General features: G+C 45.0%; 1 protein-coding gene across 2 annotated transcripts; it reads right to left on the bottom strand.

The window, feature by feature from the left end:
* Positions 1-8,786: 8,786 nt before the first annotated feature.
* LOC111049219 (MICOS complex subunit Mic60-like) lies at positions 8,787-14,430 on the bottom strand. 2 transcript variants are annotated; one of them, XR_005571658.1, is made up of 2 exons: positions 14,339-14,430; positions 8,787-9,190 (listed from the first exon to the last, which is right to left on the bottom strand). XR_005571658.1 is itself a non-coding variant. In XM_039431007.1 (2 exons), exons 1-2 carry the CDS (start codon positions 9,831-9,833, stop codon positions 9,030-9,032), a joined length of 189 nt encoding a protein of 62 aa, XP_039286941.1. In that variant the 5' UTR covers positions 9,834-9,848; the 3' UTR covers positions 8,787-9,029. The 2 variants fall into 2 exon arrangements, 1 of the variants encoding a protein (XP_039286941.1); XM_039431007.1 differs by lacking the exon at positions 14,339-14,430 and adding an exon at positions 9,806-9,848.
* Positions 14,431-14,715: the final 285 nt, after the last annotated feature.

Genomic DNA, 14,715 nt, shown 5'->3' with positions numbered 1-14,715 from the left:
ACGTAAATTGTATTTTTATTTATACCTTTCCACAATTTCGGCGTTGCTGAATACTGTGAAAATTAGAATGATCTTTCAAGCCCACCTGATGTGGGCTTGGGGTGTCCAAAGTCTCAATAGTAAGGCTATGGCTCAATTATTTTTCAAATGTATCAAACTGAACTTTATACAGTATCCCCATCCCGAATGATATTCATGGGTTTAAACTTGAAAATTTCAAATTTAAATCACCACTTTTTCTTTATTTAGATTTTTTTCGGGGAAGAAAAACGTCACAAATTAGAAGTTCATCTTTTTTCCAAAATGGCAGCTGTCAAAGATTTAAATTATTCACTGCCACGTTTACATGTCCAACACCTATCTTTACCATTTTTTTACTGACAGGTCCATGAGTGGAAGATGGCAATTTAAAATTCTATCCCCAATCACATGGAACCATAGAGAAAAAATAGCAATTTATGCTATATTTTCTTTGTGATGGAACGCACCTAAAAATTAGCAAGAAACTCGTGTTTCATAGAAAGCCGCTTAATCACAAAAAGTTGAATTATGATATGGCGGAAGGTGTGGCTCGTTCATCAATTGGGCTAGTCAGTCGGGTCGAGCGAGGGGTTTGTTACCACTTTCTGAAAAAATGGCTTTTGGGTGGCCCTGAAAAGGGCCAAGTTTGTTGCTGGTGGCCCTGAAAAGGGACCAAGATTGTTGCTGGTGGCCCTAAAAGGGACCAAGGCAGGCTAGATGTTTAGTAGTCGTCGACTGGCGCGATACCACGCCGCGCGAGGGTCCCGGGCAGGTCTGTCTGGTGCGAGAGCAGGCCGGCAGGGGCTCAAGTCAATGGTTCGCAGTCTCCACTCTGGTTTACCCGGGCTACGGAGAGGGCTGACCGGGTGATCTACTAGCCAGAGGTCGTGCCGAATCTCCGCCGGGAGGACCTCCTCGACCACTTCCTCGTTTAGAAGGGGCCTTCGGTCAAACCCCAGGCAGGCAGGGTCGTAGGCTTCCGCTGCACACACTCCGATGTCGGTTCGGCACCCAACCCGCGCGCCAGTTGTTAGGCTGGGGCGCAGCTGGCGCGGCGGTGTACAGCCTCAGCCTCTCCTCCACCTGGCGAAGCCGACGTAGGGCCCTCCTCTTCTGGATTCGGCGGCCGGCTCGGTTCCTCCTAGGCATCGGCTGGGTAGTAGACAAGGAAGACACCTCAGGTTGCGGTTAGTCTCGCCGTGGTTCCCTCATTGGCCTGCACGCTGCTCTGCTCCTGGTCTCGGTAGTGGTCTCGGCTGGTGGTCTCTTCTGGCTCTTCAGTGGAAGGCTGCTAGTGAGCAAGTGCTATCGAGGGTAGCTGAGTAGCCCCCTTTTATTCACAGTCCCCGAGTTCACCTGCGCTGTTATTAGCCGGCGGTGCTCGGCCAATAGAAACGCAGGAACGGGTGGCGGCGACTGAGGCGCACCCTGGTGGCGGGTGGGTCAACCACTCATTTGGTTGATGCATGGCGTGGGGAGCAGAGCAGAGCGGCAGGCTGAAAGGTAGCGAACGCGAGGGAGGTATCAATTCCCCCCCCCCCCGTTTGAGGTAGCCACGGCGAGAATTTATTGATTGCAAAAAACAAGATACAATGTTTACAAAATATACAAAAGTGCCATTGGGCGATAATTTTACAGAAGTGAGACCAGAAGGGTCTCCCCCAACAGGTGGGTTGTGGTCAATAATTACAGAAATAAGACCAGAAGGGTCTCCCCCAACAGGTGGGTTGTTATTCCAAGAGATGTTGCTGGTCGGTGGTTGGAGCCGGGCGTAGTTGAGTCTCGTACACCTTGATGGTCTCGTTGTCACGGGTGATCCAGTAGACAGCTCCTTGGTTGTGGGCGACCGTATATGGTCCCTTCCATCTGGGTGCTAGGCCCGCGTGGAATTTCTGAGCCTTGCTTGAGAGTTGATGATTCCGTGTGAGCACCTGGTCGCCGATCTGGTAACAAGGCTGTGTCTCGGCTATAGGGTCTCCCTTCCTATTGAGATAATTTTCTTGGTTCAACATGGCTTCGCGTTGGATTGCGGTTAGCATGTGTAGACGCTGGTTAATATGGTCTTTGTGCGGTTCGAGTTGATTTTCGGGCCAGTGGCTCCATTCCCCTGGCCGTGGAAGGGTTTGGCCAAACAGGATTTGACTGGGGCTGTATCTTGTTGCCGTGTTCTGTCAATTTCGCAGGGTGAATAGCACGGATGGTAGTTGGTTCTCCCATTCTTGGTGTTGTTCTTGTAGGCGGATCCATAGTCCCTTCTTGAGTTCCTGGTTCCTTCTCTCGGTAGGGTTGGCTCGGGGGTGATAAATTGGCATGGTGTAGTGTAAGACTCCCCCATTTGAGGCAGAGTTCGTTCCATAGTTTCCCCGTAAACTGAGTGCCATTGTCGGAGAGTAGGATTTTTGGGTATCCCCATCTAGGAAACAGGTGCGTATCCATCATGTGGCCAATCGTGTTGGCGTCGCCGTGAGGCAGCGGGTAGGCTTCTATCCACCTGGAGAAAGAATCAGTGATGACCAATATGAATCGATTTCTTCGCTTGGAGAGTGGGTAGGGGCCCATCAGATAGAGACATACGGTTTCCCATGGTCTAGTAGACCGTCGCGGTCGTTGCGTAGGTTCGTGATTCCGGTTGTACGCTTTTGAGCAGCTACACAGCAGGCAATTTTGTACGTACGCGGTTATCTGCGCCTTCATACGGGGCCAAGTGTAGTATGTAGCGATGTTTCGGTAGGTTTCGGCGTAGCCTGGATGTCCCATTAGATCATCGTCATGATAGCGGAACAGTAGCCGGGTGCGAAAGTTGGGCGGTATGACTATTCGCCAACCGTCGCGTGTCTTCTTCTCCCAGAGTCGGTTGTGTAGGCGGTAACTGGTGAGGAATACTTGATCAGTTCCCGGTTGATCCTCCAACGGTCGGGGTTCGATCTCCATCCATCGCTGCACGTTGATCTGGTCGTCTGTGGCCTGTGCTTTCCAAATCTCTTCTAACAGTTCAGTTTCGGTTTCATTTTCATTTGCAATGCTTGCTAGCGTAGCGGGTTCACTGGTGACTGGCAGGATGTCAGGAGGCATGGTTTGTTCTAGTTGTTGACTGGTCTCCTCAACTTTTTCGTTGTCGGGTTGCCGTGACAGTGCGTCGGCGAACTGATTCTCTTTACCCGGGCAGTGTTCTAGGGTGAAGTCAAATTCTTGTAGGAGCAGGGCCCATCGAGTGAGTTTGGCGCGGCTGTCCTTTGCAGTTTGTAACCAGGTAATCACCTTATTGTCGGTACGGAGTATGAATGGCCTGCCTTCCAGGTAAGGGCGATATCGCTTTATTGCCCAGACAACCGCAAGGCACTCTTGTTCGTTACTGTGATACTGTTGTTCCGTGTGGTTCAGCTTGGCACTGGCGTATGCGATCACCTTACGGTCATTGTTGATTTCTTGGTATAGGACAGCCCCTATACCGACCTTGCTGGCGTCTGTCTGTAGGATGAAGGTCTTGGAGAAATCTGGTCGACAGAGTGGTTGGATGTTGGCGGTCAATGCTTGTAGGCGGCGGAAAGCTGTCTCTTCTGTTGGTGACCATTTCCATCGCGTCTTCGTGCTAAGTAGCTCAGACAGAGGCGCACAAACGTCAGCGGCGTTGGGTAAAAATTCTCGTAGCCAGCCGACTACTCCGAGAAATTCTCGCAGTTTCTTTCTGGTGGTGGGTGGTTGGGCAGAAGTCACAGCTAGGATAGCCTGCGGTTTTGCTTGGTTGCCCTCGGAGGTGATTATGTGACCGAGGTATTCAAGTTGCTTGCGGCCGATCTGGCATTTTGCTGCTGAGACAGAGAGATTGTATAGATTTAACCGTTCAAACACTTTGGCTAAGTGGAGTAAGTGTTCTTCCCAGGTATCCGAGTACACAATGATGTCGTCGAGATAAGCGTAGCAGAACTTGTCGACGTATCCACTCAGTACCTTGTTCATCATGGATTGGAAGCAGCTGGGTGCATTTCGTAGGCCGAAAGGCATGACCTTAAATTGTAGCTTTTCGCCGTAGGGAGTGGTGAAGGCCGTGTAAGGTCGAGACTGGGGTGCGAGTGGTACCTGCCAGTATCCCATCCGTAGGTCGAGTGAGCTGAATATTTTTGAAGTTCCCAGGCTTCGAATGACGTCCTGTAGGGTCATCTGCGGTGCCGTGGCTGGAACGGTGATGGAATTCAGCCATCGGTAATCGATGCAGAACCGTGATGTGCCGTCCTTCTTGGGGACAACGACGATTGGAGAGTTGTAAGGCGAATCACTGGCTTCTACCAGGTTGCGTTCCTTGAGGGCGGCAACTTCGGACTCGATAATTTGCAGTTTCTCCCGTGAGTATCGGTAAGGCCGCTGGCTGCGTATTTCTGAGCTGTTGAGTTGAATTGTCATGGTGGCGGCCGTGGTGATGGAGGGTGGCATCTGCTCCATGAACAATTTTGCGTGTTGTTGCAGTAATACTGTTAACCGTCGGTGCTGGTCGCTGGGCGTGTCTTCTAGTAACTTGTCAACCAGGTGAGTGTCCATCTCTACTGAGACTGGTGGTTGCGCTATCCAGAAGATCGTATCTCGCTGCGTCTTGCCGTAGATTAGCCTGTCTTGCTCAAAGTCAAGCACTGCCTTATTCTCCCGAAACCATGGTCGTCCCAAGATGATGTCTTCGCGTAGGTCAGGTAGACCTAGGAAGGGAATATTTTGAATGTGCTGTTGGATCTGGAGTTCCAGATGTCCTTGTATGGCCGTTTCGCAGCTAGTGGGACGGTTGGCCAGCAGTACAGGTAGCTTCAGCGGTTGGATCCGTGTACCGTGGTCGAGGTGGGCAGCTCTCACGAAGTTGTGCGTTGCGGCTGAATCGAGTAGAGCGTGTAGTTGTTTACCCGCGAGGATGACAGGGATCCGGGGTAGAGTCTGTCCGTCTATCTGGATCACGGCTAGGTTCGGTGCTTGGCTGGGCGGAGGGCTGGTGATGTGGTTGTTGACTACTGGGGCGGCAGTGTTGGTGACCTTGTCGGTGACTGCGGCCAGGGCAGTGTTGGTGACCTGGTGGCTGACTGCGGCTGGGGCAGTGTTGGTGACCGGCTGGTTGACGGCGGCTGGGTCAGTGTTGGTGACCTGGTGGCTGACTGCGGCTGGGGCAGTGTTGGTGACCTGGTGGCTGAATGCGGCTGGGTCAGCGTTGGTGACCTGGTCGTCGACTGCGGCGAGGGCAGTGTTGGTGACTCCGTCCATGACAGCGATCCCGGTAGGTGGCGGGTGCGTGTGGGTCACAGTTGCATGTTCCTCCCCAGGCTGGTGGTCGATGACGCGCTCATCGTCGGCTGGTGATGCTGTCCTCTCGCGGGCCAGTAGAGGCGCGGCTGCTGGGTGCTGTGGAGAGTCTCTGTCAGCCGGGAAGAGCAAGGGGTCTTCGGTGACATTGGAAGGAGACTTAGCGACGCTAGCAGGGTCTACGGTGGCGTGACGGGTAGGCGATCGATCCGTTGTGAGTGAGACGGTCATGAGTGACGGCTGGGTGGTTGACGCGCAAGGGTGTGCCGGACGCGGTTGCTGTTGTGAGACGGTGACCCGGGTGACGACTGGTACTGGGTCATTCTTGATAGCCCGTGGAGGTGCGGCTGCTAGGTACCGTGGAGAGTCTCCGTCAGCCGAGAAGAGCGAGGGGTCTTCGGTGACGTTGGAAGGAGGCTTGGTGACGCTGGCAGGATCCACGGTGGCGTGACCAAGGAATGACTGGCTGGCCGGTTCGGTGACGGTTATCGCTTGTAGTTGGGGTGGTGACCTGCGAGGCTGGCGCTGCGGGTCTTGCACCTCATCGTTAGTGTAGTGGACTCCTACTTTCCGTGCTGGAGGGGTGGAGTCCGAGTCTCTCCAGTATCGCCGTTTCCCTGCCGTTTCTTCGCGAGTTCTGGGCAGTCGCGATGAAAATGCTTGGCCGGGCAGTAATGACACTGAGGAAGCTGGTTGTAGTTGAACCTCGGCGGCGGCTCTCGATGGGGTGGCCCTGCGGGTGCCGTAGGTTGAGGCGGCTTATATTTTGGTCGACTGTTGAGGTCGGTTTCCAGGTCGTTGGCGATCATGATCAGCTCTTCATAGTTCGTGGGACGAGCAGCTCGAACTAGGGTGCGAAGCTCGGAACTCAGCTGACCGATGAGCAGGGCGATCACCTCGTCTTCAGCCAGGTTGGTTCCTAAGCGCTGCTGTAGTTGGAGCTTCTGACGGATGAATCGCTCCACTGGCTGGTTCGGTTTGTGGGTGGTGCCATAAAATTCCGTGTGAGCGGCTGCGATTTTATGGGCTCCCGAGAAACGGGCCTGAAGTCGGTCACGGAACTGTTCCCAGGTGGTGACGAATTCTCCGTAGTCTCTCCACCAGGCGGCGGCGTCGTCTTGTAGTTGCGCTTTTAGAAGCATGACCCAGGTATAGCTGGGAATGTGGTGACCCTGTAGCAGCTCGGTGCACTGTCGCATGAAGGTGATGGGGTCTTCATGGAGCTTGCCGCGGAAGAACGGTAGCAGGGTCGCTATGCTGGTCAGCTGGCTGAGGTTGCCGGTGTAGCTGACGGCTGGAGCCGGTAAGTTGGCCATGTTGCTGGTTGCGGTAGTGGCGTGACTAGAGGTTGACGGTGGAGCAGGCAGGTTGACGGTCAGCGCGCTGGGTTGCAGGGTGGTTGGTCGAGCGGGCTCGCTGGTGAAGGCGGGTGGCTGCGTTGCCCCGGTTTCGCTGGTGGAAGCGGGCGGCTGCGTCGTGCTGCTGTCGGTTTGACCGGTGGTCTGTGCAGGCCAGCCGGCGAATGTAGACTCGGTGTGCTGGCTGGTTGACTGCATCGAATCTTCGGTGGTCGTATCTCCACTGTCTCCGGCTCCGGTTCTAGTCGCTACCATGTTCAGGTGTTATGGGCGCCACTGGGAAATTGCCTGTTCCCAGACAGGTATTCTGAATTGAAAGATTCAGAGACACATTTTGTTGAAAGAAAATAAGTTTGAATTTTTTGTGTGAAAAATTCAAGACATACATTTAGATGAAAAATTTAAGACATACATTTAGTTGAAAATTTAGGTTGACATTTTGTTTGAAAAAAAAGTTTTGACAGTGGTAACGGGTTACTGTATCTCCATACAGTGAGTGGCCCCACGTTGGCAGGCGCCAATAATTGATATGGCGGAAGGTGTGGCTCGTTCATCAATTGGGCTAGTCAGTCGGGTCGAGCGAGGGGTTTGTTACCACTGTCTGAAAAAATGGCTTTTGGTGGCCCTGAAAAGGGCCAAGTTTGTTGCTGGTGGCCCTGAAAAGGGACCAAGATTGTTGCTGGTGGCCCTAAAAGGGACCAAGGCAGGCTAGATGTTTAGTAGTCGTCGACTGGCGCGATACCACGCCGCGCGAGGGTCCCGGGCAGGTCCGTCTGGTGCGAGAGCAGGCCGGCAGGGGCTCAAGTCAATGGTTCGCAGTCTCCACTCTGGTTTACCCGGGCTACGGAGAGGGCTGACCGGGTGATCTACTAGCCAGAGGTCGTGCCGAATCTCCGCCGGGAGGACCTCCTCGACCACTTCCTCGTTTAGAAGGGGCCTTCGGTCAAACCCCGGGCAGGCAGGGTCGTAGGCTTCCGCTGCACACACTCCGATGTCGGTTCGGCACCCAACCCGCGCATCCAGAACCGCGCGCCAGTTGTTAGGCTGGGGCGCTAAGTCTTGGGGCGCAGCTGGCGCGGCGGTGTACAGCCTCAGCCTCTCCTCCACCTGGCGAAGCCGACGTAGGGCCCTCCTCTTCTGGATTCGGCGGCCGGCTCGGTTCCTCCTAGGCATCGGCTGGGTAGTAGACAAGGAAGACACCTCAGGTTGCGGTTAGTCTCGCCGTGGTTCCCTCATTGGCCTGCTCGCTGCTCTGCTCCTGGTCTCGGTAGTGGTCTCGGCTGGTAGTGGTCTCTGGTAGTGGTCTCGGCTGGTGGTCTCTTCTGGCTCTTCAGTGGAAGGCTGCTAGTGAGCAAGTGCTATCGAGGGTAGCTGAGTAGCCCCCTTTTATTCACAGTCCCCGAGTTCACCTGCGCTGTTATTGGCCGGCGGTGCTCGGCCAATAGAAACGCAGGAACGGGTGGCGGCGACTGAGGCGCACCCTGGTGGCGAGTGGGTCAACCACTCATTTGGTTGATGCGTGGCGTGGGGAGCAGAGCAGAGCGGCAGGCTGAAAGGTAGCGAACGCGAGGGAGGTATCAATTACAATTTATTAAAACCGACTTGCTATCGAATCTTGATAATTTCGTGGAATACGAATTTAACAATTCTTAGAAATGCGACTCGTAAAATAGGCGATTATAGTGAGGTCCACGTTATAATGGCAGTGTTAAATTAGCAATGGTATTGCTATCCTTGATATCTATCATTCAAGAAAGAGGATAGCGCTACCTCTTTCTCGTTTTGCTCTGTTGCCAGATCGTCTTTCAACAATGTAGAATTGATAATTAATTAACAAAATATTCTATCTTAATTATATGAAAATTCATTATGAAATTATTGAAAAATATAATTTATTATTTTAAATGTGAATGAACAGTTAATAAACCTATATCAGCTACCGTCTATAGAGGGCATTGACGAGACAGAGGATCGGCAACGTTGTTCTCCCATCTTTCTCCGCTGCGATTACAACGTGGACCTCACTTATATCTTGAAATTGCCATTCATTAGTAATGACCGACTTCCCTTTCCACCAAGTTGCTCAAAGCATCGAAGTCCGTGAAGTTTGAATCACAATAATCTAAACAAAGCTAAAATTTTGAATGTTAGTAATACTTTATTGCCAACAAAAAATCAACAAGTTGTGGTTTCTATGACGGAATGCACAATAATTTACTGGTTCCTAATAAAATAGTTTTGTGGAGAAATTTGATCAAGTCCGAAAGTTTGAATGCATGAGAAGATCAAATAGACTGTGACTTTGTAATTATTTACAGAAGAATTGATAAATAAACTGCCTAAATTTAAGTTTGACAGAAGGAACTCATGAATAGACTAGACCGGATGCCGAAGCATGTGTAACACGTTGGCGGCCTGCAGTGTTTCCAGCATGATCTGAGTCTCTTTGATCCAGTCCTTTGCGATTGCGCGTGGAGCTCCCTTCAGCAGATTCATGTAGCAGAGTTTGAGCAAAGTCCCCGCGTTCCATCCAATACCTTTTAAAATATTAAACTCTTTTCAATATACTCATTACAAATCAATTGAATTAATTAAATGAGACAGGCTATACAACAGTAAGTCTTAAAAACATAAAAAATATAACGTTCATATAAAAACTTAGTAACTTTTCAGCATAGTCAAAATATAATATATTGCAATATAATGAATATAAAATATTGCCGGCCAGGATAGCTGAGTCGACTAAGGCGTTAGTGCTACCTGGTAGCTGGTTCGAATCCCATCAAATAGTCATGGACGTTTGATCATCTCATCAAATCACCCTCGCACTTCCCATTAACCACGCACAAGCAAAAAACTCATGTAGGCATCATTCTCAATAAAAATAAAATAAATAATATGTCAGTTACAGCTCAACAAGAAGCAAGAACAAAAAAACTAATGTATCATCCCCTTTATAATCATTTAATTTTGTACAATAGCACTTTATGAAAAGCATAAAAGGCTTTCGTCCAAATGTGCTACTCTACCAATTTAAAATTAAAACATTCGAAATGTATGTTGTGATCTATGTTATTATACTTTCACTAGATTACAAATCACTCTAAAACAAAGTTGAACTATTGTTTACTTTTATATTTTATGATACTAACTGATTGTTACACAGTGAATGATGTTCATAAGTAACTTCAACTATAAAAAATCGGTTTGATTTAGAACAGAGGTAAATTAGCTACTTGAAAAATTCCCTTGATTTCTAATGCAACTATTCATACTCGTCCGGCCGGGCTGGGTGGGAATGGTCCCATTAGAACTTATAGGAATACTAGGACACGTACACTGATACTGATATGATATGTGGAGATCCAGCCTTACAGTCTTGAATGATGCTAATATTATTCGTTAAGATATAACGTAGATATAACTTAATAACATAGAATTCAATTAAATATAATGAAGGGGAAATGACATATTTCATACCATGTTATTAGGTTTTTGTTTGCATTCGAAATCATGACTCTTTAATTTATATCAATCTAAGGTTAATAGTGATAATCTCTCGACTACTTTTCAATGTTTTTTCACCCTTTCATTCATTGAAACAAGAGAGATACGGTAACAAATAAGAGATAAGTATAGCCAATAGCGCGGTCCACGTTATAATGGCATTATTTGATTAGCATTGGCTATAAGCTATTCTTTTTCAAGCTCAAATAATTATCTATTGATGATTGCAGTTTCAAGCCCTTCTTAGTCAAATTTAAAATATATTTATTAAAGTTCAAGTTTGACTTGAAATCAATGTTCAATTCTACATATTCAGACAGGGGCGGTCTGGCTCAGCTGGGGGCCCTCGGCTATGGCTGATTGTGGGGCCCCCACTGACGAGTCTGGGGGGTCTGGAATAAACCCCAGCAAGAGGAGGTGGGGTCCCGGGTGCCCATCCCCAGAAAATTTTATATAAATTGATGCCTAATAACTGATTTTTACACCGTTTTGGAGTATAGGCCTATAATATGTCTAAAAATGAGTGGTATTTGGTAGCTTATTTTCAAAAAATTTAGTTATTTTTATGAGAAAATACTTTTTTCAAATTGCAATTGGGAGTAACTAAAATTGAACTAGGTTTGATAATAGAAACAAAATTTTTAATGTATAGTTATTAGTAAGTTACAATTAAAATTATTAAACGTGTTTGGAATACAACATGAAAATTCTAAATATAGCCAAAAATGGATAAAAATTGAACTCATTTGAACATAATTATCAAATTTTCATTGATGTCAATGACTGTTAGATTACACAGAACGGAAAAATTACACTAAAAGTGCTTTAGACATTTCTTGGCTAGATTTGGCGAGCTCGTCAAAAATATGGTCTTTGACAACATTGTGAAATAAATCCCTCTTAACGGTCATTAATTGTTGAAGCCAGGTCCTGTCTGTGCTTCACTCTCAAATGCGTTTTCAGCTTAGAAAAAAACTCGCGCGCATGTAACTTGTGTGCATGAAATTGTCAATATAAATTTGTAGGCCACATACCGGTACAAGGTAACATGCACTGCTCGCAATTTTGCCATCTTCACAATTTTAAGCTTCGTCAGGAGAAGCTTCCTCTGACTCAGAGTCTAATGTAAGATCTGATTCTTCTAGCTTTTTTTGGAATGTCATCTTTATCCTTGGTGTTAGCTCCCTTTAAAAACTCAACCAAAGTTAACTTATTAACTTAACTTTTAATTTATTTCTACTTTGGCCAGTTTAGGGATAGCGCAAAGTACGTCTGCAGGAAAACTGTCAAGTGTTTTCATTTCTTTAAACTTTTTTCGGAGTAAGCTAGGAACAGTCTTCCAAAATATCTTGGTTCGGAACAAATCGTTCTTCAATACTAACCAAGGCACAATTCATAAGATGAAAATATGATAATGTATTGTTTGGTAATGAGATTCGGTTACACTTTTCATGGTTTATGCGCGCACAAAAGGCTTTGCTTTGGTTGCTCAGAATTGAATATCTTTTTGTTACCTTGTAGTCCAGTCAACGAAATATTATAGAGGGAAAAGTTTGGAACACAATTTTCAACTCCACAGCTCTTTTAAGGATAGCAAGCAGAGGATTGACATATCAAAAGTCCTCACCCATAACCCCTTTGCTAAAGGGGTGGGGGTGGTTTGAAAGTACAATTTTTTCATTTTTCCCATATATCTCGGAAACTATGCATCTTATAAACATTTGTATTCTGTGCAAACTTGAAGTTTACAAAATTACAAACAAGTTTTGTCCTTTACATTTTTCCATATCTCTCATAGATTCTGAGATATCCGCTGTTGAAGGTGAGACATTTTTTGAAAAAACACTTCTGTCTCCATTTTTTTCATAATTTCGGCCTTATAATTTTTGAACGATTAATAAAACAATTTATTTCTGATTATAAGCTGATAGAGAATCAAATTATCTTCAATTTGATGTATATTTTCACTATTTTACGCATTTCCCTACGACTGTTGCAGCAGTTTTAGTGTTGAGAGTGAAATTTTCTGTTCAGCAACAATAGATCAGTTGACAATGAAATTTGGAGGGAATGTTTGGAACACAATTTTCGACTTTGCAACTTTGTTGACACTAGTTTGGATGTAAGCATATAAAAATCCCAACCCCTACATCATGTGCTGAAGGGATGAGGGCGGTTTGAAAGTTGCATTTTCTACTTATTACTTACATGCTTACCTATATCTTGGAAACAGTGTGTTCTATTGACATAATCAACTACATAAAAATGAAGCTTAATAAATTTCCTAAAAGTTTTGTTTGGTGGAGGTTTTCGATAAATCTTATACTTTTTGAGATATTTATGTTCTAAAGTGATGAATTTTCGAAAAAGCCGTTTTTTTACATTTTTCACTCTTTCAAGCATTATAACTTTTCAACAATTAATGAAACAAGAATGTGCTAATCACGAGATTGTAGAGCATTAAATTATCTTTAATTTCATGTATAATTTGACTATTTCACGCATTCCCATACGATTGTTGCAGCAGTTTTAGTTTTGAGTGTCAAATCTCAAGATTTGCAACAAGTGACTTTTCTCGAATATCACATTATTCTGTCGTCATAAATTGGCAGTGTGCTTCAGTATGAACGATCATATTGAGTACCTATTGGAACGTCTCCGGTTTAGTTCCGGAGGGTGTTACTAAACACCTTACCAAACAAAGACACTCAAAACTAAAACCGCTGCAACAGTCGTATGGGAATGCGTGAAATGGTCGAATTATACATGAAATGAAAGATAATTAAATGCTCTACAATCTCGAAATTAGCACATTCTTGTTGGTAATTTTGTAAACTTCAATTTTACACAGAATACAAATGTTCATAAGATGCATAGTTTCCATGATATATGCGAAAAATAAAATATGGTACTTTCAACCCACCCCCACCCCTTTAGCACAGGTGGTAGGGGTGAGGACTTTTGATATATCAATCCTCTGCTTGCTATCCTTAAAAGAGCTGTGGAGTTGAAAATTGTGTTGTAAACTTTTCCCTCCATACCTTTATTTGGGCATTCATTGCCTGGATTATTGTTACTGCAAAAAACATTTTAAGTCCAAGTGAATTTTCAAAAGCAGGCCTTACATTTTGGGGGCCCCCCTCGTGGTCCCCTTGGCCTCAGGGCCCTCGGGGATCCCCGACCAGCTGACCTGGCCAGACCGCCCATGTATTCAGAAAAAAATAGCATTGGAAAAGGTTCACTCCGAGCGTTATCCGTTCAAAATACGGTCTTATTTCAGTTGAATTTATCCTTCTGTTCCCTTTCTGTATGCCTAAAGTGATTAATGTTAATATTCATAATATTCATGAATTGTTACTAATCGCTAATGTCTAACTTAGACTTGTAAGGGTTTCATCCATCGTAATTGATTGAATTAAAAATGAGGAAATAGATATAGTTGAAGAAGATATCCCTATAGTGAGGTCCACGTTATAATGGCAGTAAAGAAAGATAGGAGAAAAACGTTGCCAAGTCTCTCCATTTTGCCACTGAGTGCACACAGCTGTTTCTCAATTCATCCCATTAAATTTGATCTAATAATAATTATCATTTCCTTGATAAAATAATCAATTTAATGTCAAATTAATCAAGAAAATTTATTTTTTCATAATTTGATTCAAAAATCATTTGTTTTCATAACTGAGATCAGATTTTTATTTTTATACAAACTTGAAATGGCAGCTAATTTAAAAAGCTGTGATACAACAATCTGAATTTCAAAACAACAGAAATTGATTTATTTGGTAGGTATTCTATTCCAAAATTTCTGTTTCATTTCTGTATGACTAAAGTGGTTAATGTTAATATTCATGAATTGTTACTAATCGCTAATGTCTAACTTAAACTTGTAAGGGTTTCATCCAGCGTAATTGATTGAATGAAAAATGAGGAAATAGCATTAAGTTAGAGAAGATATCCCCAAAGACGTTAAAGAAGCATCTTTAAGGTCTTTGGATATCCCTATAGCACAGTATACAAATATACCTATTCTGTGCCTATAGTGAAGTCCACTTTATAATGGCAGTGAAGAAAGATAGGAGAAAAACGTTGCCAAGTCTCTCCATTTTGCCACTGAGTGTACACAGCTGTTACTCAATTCATCCCATTAAATTTGATCTAATAATAATTATCATTACCTTGATAAGATAATCAATCTGATGTCAAATTAATCAAGAATATATATTTTTTATAATTTGATTCAAAAATTTGCTTCTATAACTGAGATCAGATTTAATTTTTATACAAACATGAAATGGCAGCTAATTTAAAAAGCTGTGATACACCAATCTGAATTTCAAAACAACAGAAATTAAGTTATTTGGTAGGTATTCTATTCCAAAATTTCTTTAAAAAATAATAGAAAAATAGAAATCCTATTAAAAATAAAAAAATTAAATGGAAATAATTCTGAAATAACCTTTCCATATTATTTTTACCGGTATGAGTAGGTCTAACCTATATGTGTAGGCTAACTGAAGCATTGATGGTTAGTTATCAACTTTTTAAATGTCAT

The sequence above is a fragment of the Nilaparvata lugens genome, chromosome 1 (assembly GCF_014356525.2).
Source record: "Nilaparvata lugens isolate BPH chromosome 1, ASM1435652v1, whole genome shotgun sequence".
Lineage (NCBI taxonomy): Eukaryota > Metazoa > Arthropoda > Insecta > Hemiptera > Delphacidae > Nilaparvata > Nilaparvata lugens.
Note: the sequence above shows the minus strand (reverse complement) of the source record. Positions and strands in the feature narration are given on the sequence as shown.